Consider the following 16,285-nt stretch of genomic DNA (forward strand, 5'->3'; position numbering starts at 1 on the left):
TTCTGGGTTGCTGGCGCCCCCTGTTGTTTCTGCACAATATGAAAGAGAAGTACTTTAGCTTTGAACTATTGTTGCTATGCAGCGGCAACATTGACTCATAGATTAGCTGCCAAATAGCGGTACTTATCAGTTATAAAAGATTACAATTACTACTTGACTCGGGGGGGGGGGGGGGGGGGGGGGGGGATTAAAGAGCTCCAAAGAGGCAAACGCCAGAATCCACTGGTAGGAGCACCTGCTGTGTATTCTCCTCTCCTGTAGCTGTGTCTATCTCCAGGTACGTTAATGCAAAATGATTAAATATACGAGAGGATTATACTTTAAATTAGGACAAAAAGGTAGTTGTGAATCAAAGCTGATTGACAGCTAACAAGATTATTTCTAAATGCCACAGAAGCCTCAGTAATGATGACATAATTGAATCAGCAGCTCTGTGAAGCATCACGGACGGAGCCTTTGGAAAGCACTTGTATCAAAGTAAAGCAGAGACACACAACCTGAAGAGGACACAGAGTGCAGCCTTTGAGCAGCAGAGGGAAGTAATCAAGTCTGATGTTAAAGATATCCCAAATGAAATGAAATGTCCTCGCTGCAGGCTGACAAATCCTCTGATGCACACGGCTGCACACTTTAAGATGTGTTGCTCTAGGATTGAGTTAAAGGCCTTTAATGAGCAGACATGACTTCTAAACTAAGTGTTTCCAAAGACACGACACATTGCATCCACGGCACGATGACATTAGAGGGGGAAATGTACGTTCTTTGAGTGTAGAAGAAGAAAAAGAAGAGGAGCAAATTGTGACCCTTGACCTTTGCCCTTTGACCCCGGACAGTTGTCTCCCGTGTGATCTGGTTCGTGCATTATGTGCTGAGAGTTTTATTTCCAAATATCACATTCATGTCAATAAAGCTAATAAAACGCTGCAGCCAAACAATGAATCATCCCACCGTGTTGATAAACTCTCCCTTCGGCACGCATTTCTTCTCTCCTCGCTAGACACTATTCATCACACGCCGACCTGTTTCTACCGTCAACAAATCAAAAGCGACTTCTCTGGGGTTTCACCTTCAGCTGCAACAGAGCGAGCTCTAGATCCATAACTCAAGATGTGTTCGGTGCAGGATCATACTCACGCACACACAGGCCTGCTGGCTGCTGGACGCTGTCCGGCGTCCACTCTCCCCCGAGCTCAGCAGATCTCACCGCGTGACCCTGGAGGTGAGCTGAGGAAAGTCTTTCTTTGAGTGTCTGAGAACTTAAAGTAGAAATGTTAACGTGAATGTTTCTCCTCGGCTAACCGGGTCTGGTTTGAAGCCTCCTCGCCACAATGACTCCGCAATCACTCAGACAGAAATGTAATCGCTGTGAAAGGCCCGATAATCAGGAATGGGAGAGCTGCTGTACCGAGGAATTCCAGGGGAGTGTGGTCACAGCCAGGCTGGCGTTGAAAGCCCGTATCTAGGGCTTAGTGGGGCACCGCAGTCCCACAAGGCCATGTGGAGGGCTGGAGGTGGATGTGGTATTGTTCTAAACTAGTGTGTCCTTAACAAGAAGTCTTTTTATCTCAACACTGATAAAGTTAAACATTCATTAGTGGAGCCTTTAGTTGTATTTTGTCAGGAATGATTGGTAGTATTTTTTTATTTCCCTTAACTTAACACGACTAAGAGTCCACAGCCATGTCTGCAGCTGTGAGGCTTTGAGCTAAAGGCTAATGCTAACATGGCAATATGCTCACACTAAGACTGCAAAACATGCAGACTTTCAGCATTGTTAGCATGTTTACATCTGTTAATGACACTAAACCTTTATAATCCAAAGTATTGAACTGAACTTTCATTCTGAGCTGAAGATGGCACGAGGGGGAGAGTTCGGGAGTCTTTGTCTGGGAACCATGAACGACAGGTGCAAAGTGTTGTGCGTTCAAACTTCAATGTCTCCAACAGAGCTATGACTTTATAAAACACGTCGCAATAGGTTCATAGCAGGACGATGCTATGAGTCCAGCAAAGTAAACGCTGCCATCTTGCAAACATGAGCTCAAGACCCTGGAGAGGAGAAAGATGAAGTCACAGGGACGGGTATGTGTGAGAATAAAAACAGGTTGCTCCTTCAAATATCTCAGAACCTGTGCACACATTCAGGCTTTCTGAGGGGAAGTGTGTTTGAATGTAAACAAGGACTCCAGAGCATAATATATCCTACTACCTGCAGGTTTAAACTCTCACCCACCTCCTTTGCTGCTGCCCGCATTTCAACACAAGCAGCCATTGAACCTGCACAAAGCAGACTCCACCAGATACTGTCAGGAGGTGTGGACATACAGCCTCACTCGTCCCCATGGCGCTGCCTCCTTCCACTTTCATGCACTGCCAAGAAGACATTTTCTCACACTGATACTCCGAAGGCTGGAGAACGCTCAGCGTGGTGTAACCAAAATGATACTCGCACACAAAAGTTTTTGATTTAACACTTCATCATTGTGCGTCTTGAATACCTCAATGTTTCCGTGTGTGTTGAGTCTGCGGGGTGATTATTGTCCATGTGGGAGCAGTGTAATGAGTATCCGAGGTGACTAACCAGCGGCTGGGGATGAGTCACAGAGCTGCCCCCTTTTCAGAGGCACTTCTCAATGCCCCCCCTTTGGTCCCCAGAGGTGATGAGTGGCTCCAGTGTCGACACAATGGCAGCGCTACTGCAGGCCATTCAAGATCTAGGCAGATTACATTTACAACCCCTTTGTTTTCATCCTCCAGCGTGATTCATCTGAAGCAGCACAGTTATTCAGCCCTGTGCTGATGCTCGGGCCTCCATGAGTTTGGGTTTCATCAATCATAATTGAAATTTCCATGTGAAAAGCACAAGATATATTCAGAGACCTGGATTTGATCTGAAATGTAATGCAGAGAGTGGACTGGACTGTAGTGACGAAACAGAAGGTTGTTGTGAGACATGGATTACGATCACGGTTTCACCGCTGGCACTCTTTAAGAGCGAAACATGATTACTGGAGTGACCCCACCTAAACACAGGGCTACAGTGTTGGCATCACATGAAGACTGCAGTCTTCTCAAAGGAGGTTTAAATTACAGTCTTGGAGGGAGAGGGAGAGGGAGAGGCACTGGGGAAGAACGTAGCCGGCAGGCAGCGGTTTAGTTTGAAGGGTTTATTTTGGAGCTCAATAGTTACTCAACTTCAAATTACCTCCAAATGTACCTGTGAATAATAACAACCTGGCTAGAACAACAGGGGGAACAGGTTGTGTGCGATGAACCTGCAGGAGAGGTCGAATGAGGTGTCACAGCACTGTCTCGTTTTTAACTTTGAACTCTCTACTCACTTTCTACATTTTATACAACTTCATAATTCTCTTTCATCACATTACTTTGACTAAATAAGCAAAGGATGCAGAACTTGTACTTGTAATGGAGTATTGTATTCATTGTGGTGTTTGTAGCTGGAGGATCTGAAAGGTTTCTCCATGACTGAATGTGTTGGTGCGTAGTGATCTACATGTAATTACACTTGTTTTCAGTAGCTTGCTGGTAGATCAGCTACATTTATATTTATATTTAAGTACTTTAATTACTTGTATACAGAGTACTGCTTCTGTTATTGAACCTCTTTGTTTCTGCTCTGACAAATAAAAAGTGTTCAAGCTGTTAGAACTGATTGTACAAAACAGGAGTTACAAAACTGACGAGACAACAGGCCTACTGTTTTAGGCTAAAAAGGTGCACGTTAAATATTTAATATATATTTTGCTTTATGAGCTGTGAACAAGAGGCTTGTTGCTTTAGTGAACCAAACTAGATTTCTCCTGACAGTCGCTTTGCTGCAGTTAAACTTCTCCCAGTGTTAAACAACTGGTCGCTTCCCCAACACCGCAAATCCAAAACTGGACGAGGTGTGTGTGTTTCTGCACACGTAGAAGAGTCGTGGATCAGGAAGATGAAATGACTAAAACAATCCTTTCACCCAGACTTCCTTCTCTTCGGTGCTTAAACTGAATTCTTTGAACCTCCTAAGCTAACAATGATTTCACCATCTGTGATAATATTTAACGAACCTCTCTCTGGTTCTGTCCCCCCCCCCCCCCCCCCCCCCCCCCCCCTCCGTGTCTGTATGGCTGCGGTCTTTTTGTATTGAGTCTTAAGTTACATGTTATCTTATTTAGTTTGCTGGCAGTGTGAAAGGGAATGAGTCACACAGTGAAACCTTTTAAAACGAATTGTCTTAGAGCGCCATCTAGTGGTGAAACACATGGCACACACACACACACACACACGCACACACACACACACACACACACACACACACACAACGTGACAGCATCTCTGGGTAATCACAGGGATTCCCCAGATTTCTTTTGATACTGAAGAAGACATTTGTCTTCCTTTAAAACATTTCATTTTCTTCCTGGATGGAAGAGGAAAGATTTATTTCAGTAACTCTTGTCTATAGCATCTGATGGTGCCCTCGAGCAAGGCACTCAAACCCTAAACTAATAAACTAAATGTGACGAACAACATTATCATAAGAAGAACAAGAAGAAAATGTTCCTTGTTTTATATCCAAAGGAAACAATTCTTCATAGGAACCTCAGATGTGCTCACTGTGCAATATTAAAATGAGATAAAATAAGATTATCATAGTTATAATCCGATGAATTACCATGGTTTTCACATACAAGGAATTTACCTTAGTGTTTGGTGCATAACAATAAACACAGTAAGAGGAAATATAAGATAAAAGCAAGTACTGCAACAGTCAAGACACAGACATGCAAAAGAAACCTCCATTTTGGCAATGTTTTTAGGAATAAAATGTTCTATAAATCAGACCATGAATGATATATGAACAGACCCCTCTGTACAAACCTTCATCTCATAGATAGGAATGGAAGTGGACAGTCTGGTGTATGTCAGTGCTACTGACGTGGAGGTTTCTGGTGAAGAGTCTGAGAAGAACACGTATTGTACAATTCATACATTTTGTACACATGTTTCAGCTGAATAGGGTAACATTTTGAACTAATAGATATCAGCATGAAACTTCCCCAGTTCATTACTTACATGAAGACAATTACTTGTTGTATTACAAGTTTTCTGAAATGTTTAAATTTAGCTGAATTTAGGAGAAATCTACAGACACAAATTGACAAAGTGCAGTAAAATAAACACCTAAATGTGGATTTTATATGATTTTCTTTACACTAGTTTGAAAGACGACGAAGTGCATGAAAGAAACGGTGTGTTTGTTGTTGCCTGCAGTGTGTCGCGTGCACGCTGACCGAGCATCAATCAAAACTATGAGCTGGGAATCCACCCAGGCGATGACGTCACGGGGCTCTGACAAGCTGGTGGTGCCGGAAGAAAAGATGGCGGATCATGAGGAGCAGCTCTCCGACGAGGAAAAGGTAAGACGCCAATTTAATCACGAGATAAACTCGAGCTCGGGGACGTTAGCGTTTGAAATGTTGAGTTGCATGTAGAGTCGGTGTCCCAGTGCATGCCGGTGTCGACCGGCGGGGAGTAAAGGTGGAGAAAACCCCGGGCCTCAGCAGAACCGCTGCTGCTTCTGCTCTTATTATTTTTAGCTCAACTTCCGCTCATTTGCGAATCTCAAACGGAGGCTCCTTGTACGGTCCTGACTCAAAATAGGAACCGTGTACATATGATAAAAACACCTAACAGTACCCCCCACACCCTTCTCGTTGAGTGGATTGAGTTGCGTGCCCCCCGTGTCTCTGGTTGCTTGTGTTATGGAAGTTTTCACACACCTAAGATCGCTAGCTTGTTAGTTAGCATAGCCGCAGACTGCTAGCACACAGCTAGACTTACTAACACGCCCTTTTCGCTGTTTGACACAGCTTATCTGTCGTTACACTAAACATATTTGGAAGTGGTGGATTGTCAGATTATTTTATGGAGAGCAGGATTTAATTCGCTGTGGGACAGCAGCGATATGTAACCCACAAGCTAGCTTGCTAACCACTGTACATCTTATAAGTAGCGTTTCAGACAGTAACAAGATGTGGGAACTATGAGCTCCATGATGGAAACATGTAACGTTTCATTAAAAACATATAGTTTAGAAACTGTATTCATGTGCATTCCGCATTTAAAGGCCTTTATCTACAGATATAAAGCTCTCACACCAACATTTATTTCTTTTAAAAACGGTGTAACCAAAAACTGTCATCCAAATGAGGTTGTGAAGCTCGTGCTGTTGGAGGTTTGAACCCCATCACACCCCTGCTGGTGTCTGTTCATTTTCTTATTTCCTTAAAAGAGCACACAGCCTGAGACAACATGGGTCTGAGCTGTCTGCAGGGTTCCTACATGCATTTTATATTAGTGTCCTGCTAAATGGGTTGATTTGTATTCTTTATTCCGAGTCTTTGAACCTATCAGACTCTCTGTTGAGCTTTGTTTGCCTTTTGTTTTGGCACATTGGATGCAGCTTTGAGTCATATCAATGTGATAACTTCTGCTTGCTGAAACTATTTAGCCATTTATAAAAAATGTTTTTATTTTTATTAAGTCATTGTGAATTGAATACTTGTTTTTGTCACTGTTGGTCTGACTTTGTTGGCATATTTTAGTTAACTTGTGGTGTGTTCTTGTAGATTTAATGACTCACATTAAATACAAAAATAGCTAGTAAATTAATAGAGAAAACAAGCCATTGTTGCAGCCCATCTATCATTCTTAATGATGTTTTTTTTCCTGACCTTGCAGCCAAATTTAAACCAAATACAAAACAGTAAACTATTATGAGCGTTCATCTTGATAAATAGTTCTTCAGTTGCCACTCTGTGGGTTGTGTAATAAAGCATTCAGAGTTAGAACAAGGCCTGGTTTCATTTAGTTCTGTCCCACATCAGTCTGAGTCAGAAGTTTCAGAGTTCAGGCAGCTCATTGACCCGCGGGTGTGACTGCGTCATGCTCATCAGCACACAGGCATCAGCTGTTAGCGAAGCATTTCATTACAGGGGTGTGTAGGTCACTGTAGCCACCTTGTCAATTTGTAATGTACTAGCGTCAACATAAATAATGTTTTTGCTAATGGTGTGAAGCTGTAGTTGAACTATTAACACCTTCTTGATGTTGTGAAGGTGGATGGTAGCTCTTTTCATCTCTTAACCACATTGGTTTCCACACTTTTTGACCAGACAGTCTTCATTTTGTAGAACTGAAAGAATGGTGGTTGGCGACCAGCCATGCTGACTGATAAAGAAACAGGCACCAGCCAACACGCATTATTTAGCTGGTTTATTATTGTCTCTGGAAATGATTGGTGTGGCACCAAGTGGGTTGCATTATGCGTCCATCTACTGTATGTTGTGCTGTTATAAGCACATCATCTCCATGCAAACATCGCAGTTGCATTTTATACCTTGAAGGCTGTCTCCGGTGCATTAGCTCAGAGCAATCAGCCATCTGCTCTGGCCCCTTCTGAGCAGCTCAGAGAAACTGCAAAGAGAGGAAATGAACATTATCATCAAGCTAACACTGACAGTGGATAATAGTTTCCAAAATGCACTTGTCAATGATTTGTAGAATAAAAGGAAAACTCCAAATGATGTGTGGTGAGCAGCCAGAGACTGGTAGAGTGGATGAAACCATCTGAATCTCCTGGCACTCAGCTGTTGGTACTTTCCCACATTAAATTACAATTACTTATTAATTACTTGCTTTGGTGGGAATCCTAACTTGCTTTGATCTGACACATTCATGTGACCACTGGACTGTTTAATCTGTTTTGGAAGCAGCCGCTTGGAGACACTGCTTTGATAGGAAGCTTTAGAAAAGTTAACCCTGACATTTGTTTTGGTGGCAAAATGTCAAATACAATAAATAGCTTTGAGTTTGTCTCTGTGAAAAACTTCTTAAAAGTGTCCCAGGGGATTGAGAAATGTCTGTCCTGTTGCTGTTCACGACTGTCAGTGTCACTTTGCTATTCCAGAAAAAACCTGAAATCTCCCTAATGTGGAATTGCTAAAGATTGTCATGAATTTGTAAACGATTAAAGAGTGAGAAGAATCTCTGCCACAGATATCAAGGAGTGCTCGTAGTCTTTTTGAGTCATTTAGGCGCTGGCATGCCAGCTTCCTTATTACAGCAAAGAAACCACACGTCTTACAGGAAGCTGACTTTACTTCTTGTGTGTCAGTTCCTTCATCAGTATATAAGTAGTTGAGCAGGAACCAGAAGCACTTTCTACCTGATTGTTTCTTACTGTAAGAAAAGACCTGACACATTGCAAATTGGTTGACCGAGTAGACAAACCCACAACCTAAATGTATGAGCTTGTTTCGCTGTAACTTACTCTTCCGTTAAGTAGTCTACATTGTATCTTTACACAAGCGGTACATTTTGCGCTGTCGAAGGTAGGTTTAAATAAAAACGAAGGTGTCTGTGCTGTGGTTCCTGTTTTCAGAAAGGAGCAACAAGTGGTTTGATGTAAATCCATAATCTCTTGAAAAGGCGTCCATGTTTAAGGGGAAGTAAGATGGTCCATTTACAGTCGTAGTTCTTCCAAAGCTTTATGAAGTTGATGCTGTTAATGATATTGTTTCATACTTCCGCTGATGTGATCGGGTAGTTCACAATCAAGGTATCGACACGTTTGACCAAAAGTTAAGCGTTGCTTTGTTTTCATATGTATGAGAGATTATTATTATTATGATGAGAGATGTTTGGTATGCAGGAAAAACAACAACACATGTGTGATAAGGCTGATTCAAAGGAGAGACTAAAGACGACTCTGAAGTAAACAGCACATTTACACTGAACAACAACAATAGACTGTATATAATATAAATAGTCTCCATGACGTCACCCGTAGGATTCTGAAGAGTCTAATCTAAAAATGAGCATCGTCGGGGAAATGGAGGCGACCAGACACGGCACCCACTTGGCCACGCCCCTAATAATGCATAACTTTACGCTTTAATATAATTAACACGGGTGAGTTGTACAATAATTCACCACCTGGACTGTTGTCAGGAATACAGAAATTAACTATAGAGACCAAAACCGTTTTTTCTTCCAGGATTTAAACATGTTTAATTCTGCTGTAAAGTTTAACTTGGGGGTCTGTGGAGATTGACTTCTGCAGAGGCTTCACTGCTCGGCACAAATCTCTCTACATAATACAATAAATAGAACAGAAATAGTGATAAAACATATTCTACCTGTGATGGGAGATAGAAAACACTATATTCTAGAATAACTTGCTGAACGAGTCAGACAGTTTCCTTCAGAGCCCAGAGCACCTCAGTTCATTCAGGTATTCCCCAAATTTCCAGTTAGAAGGTTTTATTACCGTCTAGGCAAGAGGGTCATAAAGAAACCTCAGACAAAGTTTAATCCTTTCAACAAATTGAATAATGGTGAAATTAAATCCTCCCTTATTTAAATGGAGATCCATCGGAAACTCCCGAAAGCCCAATAGATGTCCGTGAGCTCGTGGAGATGGCTGAGAACTTAGTGACCCTTTAATGGAAGAATGCAAAGCCAGAGTGCTTTGCGTATGTGCCTGCAGCAGTGCAAGAGAAACGGAAATGTGGAAAGAACTATGCATGATTTTCTGTGACCTAAATTGTTAAAGGGTTACAACCTGGTTGACTCAGGAGTTTCCTATAAAAGGATGAATGTTGAAGTGTAAAGAGCAGTGGATTTACACTGTGGTTTCCGTATACTTGAGGTGGTAATTCAAGCCTGTGATATTCCATATATTGTGCAGCTGGCTGCTTCGGCTGAAGGGGACAAATGTGCACAACTAAAGAAGAGACGGCAGTATTATTCAGTTCATGCAGCACAGTGATTGTGATTTGGTCAAAGTTTGATTCCTGCCAAAGTATCCGGCAAATTCATCAATTATTACTTTAAAATCATCGGCTATTTGTCAGGAGAGACGTTTCTTTGGTGCTTATAACTTGTGATTGGCATCTGTAAGATTTTTTACATTCTTTTGACTATTTAAAGGATTTAAAATTCCTGATTTTGGCGACTGGTATCACAGAAGACAGAAATGCACGCCGATATACACATCCACGTTTACTGTTTGCCTGCCAACCAGGGCTGCACGATTATGGCCAAAATGATGATCACGAATATCTTATACATTTGACAGGAATATAAAGTTAATACAATGCTCACGGATTGAATACAAAGCAAGTTTGAAGTCTCGACAAGTTAACATTAAAGGAAGGAAGGAAGGAAGGAAGGAAGGAAGGAAGGAAACAAGGAAGGAAACCTGAAATCCTCATTAGTAATGCCATTTATGATGATTTGCAGTAAAAGGCTGAAACTGACACAATCACTGTGTAATGTGAACCTCCAGATAAAGCAGTAGAGCAGGTCGCATTGTGTCACCATGAGTGACGATGAAGCTCCCCAGGAAGTCACTCCTCGTGTATAACACGGGGCTTCAGACAGTATTTATGCCCGACATCACAGCCCTTATTTTTTTAATTTAATCTTGAGCCGACCAGCTGCCACCTCCTCATTTTGGTGAGTGGTGGAACTTCTCTAGTTGGCCTACGGCTGCCTGACGGTCCTCCTCCTCTCAATCATCACGCTGTGGACTTATTATTCATAAATTACCAGCACATCACCCCCCAATATTCACCCACATCAGGCAGGTTTTCCTCCAAATGTGCTACTCTCGCATTTGAAGGCGTCTCTTCTTCTAGGATATGGAAATGGTGACATGCCAGGGGAGGGGATCAAACTCAGGGAGATTATGCAGTTTAAAATCCCTGCAGGCCAAAAATATTGCTTCAGTTTACTCCTGCTGTGTTTTTGGTACTATTATCATTATTTTCATGGCTCTGGATTGGCGTGATAAGGCGGTTTTGGTGCCAGGATTAGTTTTAAGTACGGTTGCGGTGTCAGTGGGTGTCGTTTGGGATTAAGAATGGGTGCTGGTTTGGTGTAGGGATAGTGCAGTGGGAGTCTCTGTTGCAAGAAAAGGAGGGGTTGCTGGGTAATATGAGGATGAAAGTGTGCAAGTTGAAAGAAAAAGGGACCAGCTGGTGTCTAGGCCACGAGAGCGCAAAGACACGAGGATCACACACTACAGGGGGTGTTTATGTCCCGTGTTCTTTGTTTGTGTGTCTGGTAGCTTCACTATTATTATACCAGCTCCTTGGTTAGCTCATGACTACATGCCAGCACCTCAGAATCCGCCCCCTAAGACTCCATAGAAAGATGAGGGAATTGACTGTGTGAGATAAAAAAAAGGCTTTATTTCCAGCAAAAGAAAGACTTTGTCCAAGATCATGACGATGATGGAGTCATATTTAGACAACACTCAATCACACACAAACACACACAGCAGCGATTGTCGGCCTCACTTGCGGTCTGTCTGCTTCTGTGAAATGACCAAACTACAGTCAGTCCTTCTGTTTCCCTCAATCGCACAAAGCCGTGTGCGTGTTCACGTGTGTTTCTGCAAAGAGAGCTCAACCATACAGTGCAATTTTCCAGAGCTGCACCCTCCATAAAATGTGCTTCATTATTTCTCTTCAGGGTCCGATTTTCTGTGTAAATTGCTCCCAGTGCAAAACTCATCAGCTCACTTTAAAGTCCCAGATATTTATATATGACCAGAACTACTAGCACTGAAGCAACACTGTGGCTTTGCCTTTTTAGAAAAATATCTTAATTACTGATTAATCTGCCAATAAGTTTTGAATTATTTGATTAATAGTTTAGTCTATAAAATGTCAGAAACAACAGAAAAATGCAAGTTCCCAAAGTTACATCCTCAAATAGCTTATTATGTCTGACCAACAACAACTCAAAGCTACTTAATTTACAACTATATAACGGAATAAACGGCAGTAAATGCTCACATTTTAGAAGTAGAAACACGACCTAAAAGATCTTTAAAGTTGATGTCAATTGATCAACGAATCAATTAAGTGCCTAACTGTGTCATCATTCTGGATTAGGTCTGTCGGGGTGGTGGAGCGGTAGAACTCTTGTATTGTTTGTTTAAAATGTTCTCTTCACAGTTGATCAGCTTTAGCTTAGACTACTTGGGGAAGTTTGTCTGACGCAGCAAGAACTTTGAGTTAGTTAATGAAGTTCCCCACAGAGACTCTTTGCCTCAAACTCGTCCCTTCGCGCAACACGTTGGCAGTCGGTGCTTGAGGATAAAACGAGGTCTCAGAGCTGGAAGTGTCCCAGTAGCCTTGTCCCAGTGTAACAGACTGCCATCGGGAGGAATACTTAACCTCGCAGCTCAACATTCAAATAGCTGCTCTACAGTAATTACATCTGCAAAGGAGACATCACTTTGGTTCCATTCCAAGATACCTTAAAGGAACAGTTCATCCCAAAAATGCAAAGAAATATTGTTTTTTGGTCAGTTTCTGAGCATCTAAGTGCCATCTGATTCCATTATATTCTCTACGGCAACTCGCATCCAAACAATCTAGATTGATAGTTAGCGCTACAGGTAAGCGATCTATGTACTTTTGGTTTAATGTCCTCTCTTTAAGTATATTATACTTTGAGAAAACGTTGGTCTAAAGCTATTAGTTTGAGGTTTCTCAGACGCTCTATGTAGATCCCCTTTGAAGAAGTGCATGAAGCAGACTTCTATCTGCTCAATATGTGCGTGGTTTCACTACTGAACAGTGCAGGTAAAATGGTTAAAGCCAAAACTCTCAAAAAGTATTTGTATCTAGCATCATACAGTAGAAGGATAATGCTTAACATGTCAATGCCTGGCAAGAAAAGGTAGAAAAGTGAATGATTCTTTCTTCCATTGCAATATGAGGATGTAGGCTGTTGTCTCAGTGCATTAGTACAACTGGTTTTAGGTACTTAGAGGAAGAGGAAGTATTACTCTGTTCTTTACTAGCTTTTAACAGTCGATGCCTTACTCATAATCGGCTAATGGAGTATCCATCTCCTCATCCTCCAGTCGGTGATTCATTTTAAACCACATTGGCTTCATCCCATCTTCTTTATGCACCTTAAAACAGTTGGCTGTCAAATGTAAAATCCTCCCTGTCCATTCCTCCAGTCTTTTCTGGTCTCTCCCTGGCTGGAGGAACAGCAGTTTGTAAGTAGGATTAAAATATCTGTGGCCTGCGATGTAAGTCTTCACTCAATGTCTTGAAATCTGTGTGTATGCCAAACTCGCAAACTATTTGTGGCCATTCATTCAGCGATTAGCCCGGACCTTTATTCTTGTCATTACTGCCCTCCTGCCTGTCTTGACGTAGGTGAATTGGAAACTGAATGTCCTGGAGGTGTGACTGTATTTGTCTTTCTGTGTGTGTGTGTTAGCCCTGTAATGGACGGCCACCTGTGAAGGGTGTACCCAACCTCTCACCAAAGGCATGCTGGGTAATGCTCCAGCCCCTGGCGAATGAAGAATACAATACGAGGCCAACAGAGAAAAAGCATCGTGTAATGTTATTTCTGACTGAGTAGTTACTGTGGTCCTGCTGAACTGAAACCAGATGTGAGCAAAGAGAGAGTTATTTGAACTAATTGATGCTCTCTCAGTTTAACCTTTTATATAGCAGATCTCGTTATAGCCTAACTGTTCCGTCTAGAACTACCATACTGTACTTGATGACCAGATCAAGTTGTGATTAAAACCACGTTCACAAAAATGCAGATACATTTAATAATGGAGACATTTTATTTACCATGTTGGTTTAACGTGTAACTCCGAGCCACCTGCTCCAAAGAAATATGGCGCCGTATTTCACCTCTAAACTGGGTCCATACGATGTTTATATTTTAGTTGCAGTAGTTTGGCATATTTATTGTATATTTGCATATTTACTGCTGAAACTCTGCTGTCTTCTAATGTTCAGGTTGATCATCTGTGTTCACTGGGCACTGATGTTAACGGGGCTGTAGTCTGAGTGACGTTAGTTTGTTTAATGGACTAAATCCAAAGTGGCAGAAACTAGAAAACGACGCATATTCGTCTCGTCTTCCTGGTGGCGGCACAGCCAGAAGGGCAGTCTATTCCTAATGCAATTTACCATCGCATAAGATGCTCACATGCTTGTTTGTCTGAGCAGCACACCCCAAATATATATATTAAATGTGCACTATTACACTGAAAAACAAAGAAAACTGACATTTGACCAGCTGGAAACAGCGAATATATGCACGTGTTGGTTGATTAATAACTTAAATGGTTTTTGATTAGGCTAATAACGAATCAATTTAATCTTTATCTGCAACTGCAGAAAATACGTTGTTTAAACAGAATTAATAGGCGTGAAAGAAGCTTCAGACTATTCGATGCTGTCCTACAATGAAAAAAACCATCTTAGCATGAATATTTAAATGATAATAAATGATTGATGTCCAGTGTGGATAGGAGACCAACACAGAGGAACTTTAAAACAACCTCTTCACATGTATCTGTGGAGTTTACACGGCATTCCCACTGTGATGAGGACAAAACCTCCACAGATGACAGTCGATGTGTTTAGTAGATTAGAAATAGAAAGGGCTGTTTGCACATTGTGCATATCTAATGACGTTCACATGAGCTCCAGACAGTGGTGTTGCTTTTTACCTCAACCATCAGCTGTTTCAGGAAGCAGTCGAATAAAAACAAACTCTGAGAGATTCTGTCTGTTGACACGGCTGCCCAGTGTAATGAGGGAGACCCGATGAAAATGAGTCTGCCCACAGGGATGCCAAGTCACAAACAATTTTCCACCAGCTGTTTAACAGTGTGTGTGTGTGTGTGTGTGTGTGTGTGTGTGTGTGTGTGTGTGTTTTGTGCACTCGCGCAGATGCACACACCTCCATTGTGTTATGTATTTTAGATCATTCAACAGAATGATGATGATGATCTCATGACAGGGTTAGACAAATACAGATAAACTTTGATCTCAGTCACACACACACACACACACACACACACACACACACACACACACACACACACACACACACACACACACGTGTTCCTCCCCGAGTGCCTTCCTTGCTCTCAGCATCGCTCATTAGCAAGAATCAATCTGCAGCTCTGCACGAGTGCCAGAACACTTGTATACACACACTGCTAATAAGGGCCCTGGGGACAGACACCAACATACACACCCTGTCACACACACACACACACACACACACACACACCTTCCCTGCACCAGCTTGTGAGACTGGGTGGGGGGGACCAGGCTGAGCCACTGTACCCTGCCAGTGATAGAAAGGGGATATAGAGTAAGGGCGAGAGAGAAAATGTGTACTCAAGTCCTCGGCACATTTTTATCTCCTTATATGGTTGTAAACCATGCGACGAGGGAGGGGCCGTTGTCTCGCTGTCTGTTTGACATGTGACCTGGAAACAGGAAGTGTTGTGGTGCAGAAGAGAAGTGAGGAAGGGGGGAAAACGACTGCTCAGATGCATCGTAGAGTCAGAGACACTGAGCCGCTCCAACTAGTGACACGGTAACATTACACCCTCTGTTGGCCACAGTGCACACACACACACACACACACACACACACACACACACACACACACACACACACACACACACACACACACACACACACACACACACACACACACACACACACACACACACACACACACACACACATTCAGTGTTTACACTGTGAATTTTAGGCATTAAATTAGTGAACTAGCAGTGAGCAGCACTGAGCTGAACCGTAAGCAGACTTGAAGAGAAGTCCAGAACTTTGTTTTCTCAGTGGGAGTTGTGGCAAAAAATACATAAAGCAGCAGATTTAAATTTTGCGTGTGTGATATAAAGATTAATTTATCATGTTAATGTTTTGTCTCCAATCTTAACCTATACCCTGTTCCTTTGTCTGCAGGTACGCATAGCAGCTAACTTTGTCATCCACGCCCCGCCAGGAGAGTTCAACGAAGTTTTCAATGGTGAGCTTCTCCTTCTTTTCGGCCCCTGGGGGAACCTTCATCCCTCCTCCTCCCCTCATCACCTGTCACCTCCCTACTGTCCATCATCTAAATACACATATGAAAGAACCGGCTCTGCTTAAATATAATGTGTATAAACAAAGACCTGCAGCTCGATAATGTAAATACTATCGCAGCACATGAAAACATATGAAGCTCGTTAATGCATCCTGTAGGTAACACACTTGGTTAATTAATATCCACTATGTGAATTAAGCAGATATGTTTTTGAAGAATCGCGTGTACTGTCATTATAAAATATTTAAAAAGTATGTTGGAGACCATTTGCAGTTGAACCACAAGCTTATTTTTGTCTCTGTAGGCGTTTGGAAGC

The 16,285-nt window shown here is 42.2% G+C and overlaps 1 protein-coding gene across 2 annotated transcripts in view; it reads left to right on the forward strand.

Annotated features, from left to right (window-relative positions):
• The first annotated feature begins 4,876 nt into the window (after positions 1-4,876).
• LOC115009939 (F-actin-capping protein subunit alpha-2) overlaps positions 4,877-16,285 on the forward strand; it is a 19,567-nt gene continuing 8,158 nt past the window's right edge. Inside the window, exons 1-3 of one of the 2 annotated variants that reach the window (XM_029434274.1) lie at positions 4,877-4,979; positions 5,275-5,420; positions 15,849-15,912. In XM_029434274.1, coding sequence (XP_029290134.1) covers positions 4,901-4,979; positions 5,275-5,420; positions 15,849-15,912 — 289 coding nt within the window. In that variant the 5' untranslated portion in view covers positions 4,877-4,900. The remainder of the gene's footprint in view (positions 4,980-5,274; positions 5,421-15,848; positions 15,913-16,285) is intronic. The other variant, XM_029434275.1, reaches the window with a different exon arrangement.

Source organism: Cottoperca gobio, chromosome 6 (assembly GCF_900634415.1).
Source record: "Cottoperca gobio chromosome 6, fCotGob3.1, whole genome shotgun sequence".
Lineage (NCBI taxonomy): Eukaryota > Metazoa > Chordata > Actinopteri > Perciformes > Bovichtidae > Cottoperca > Cottoperca gobio.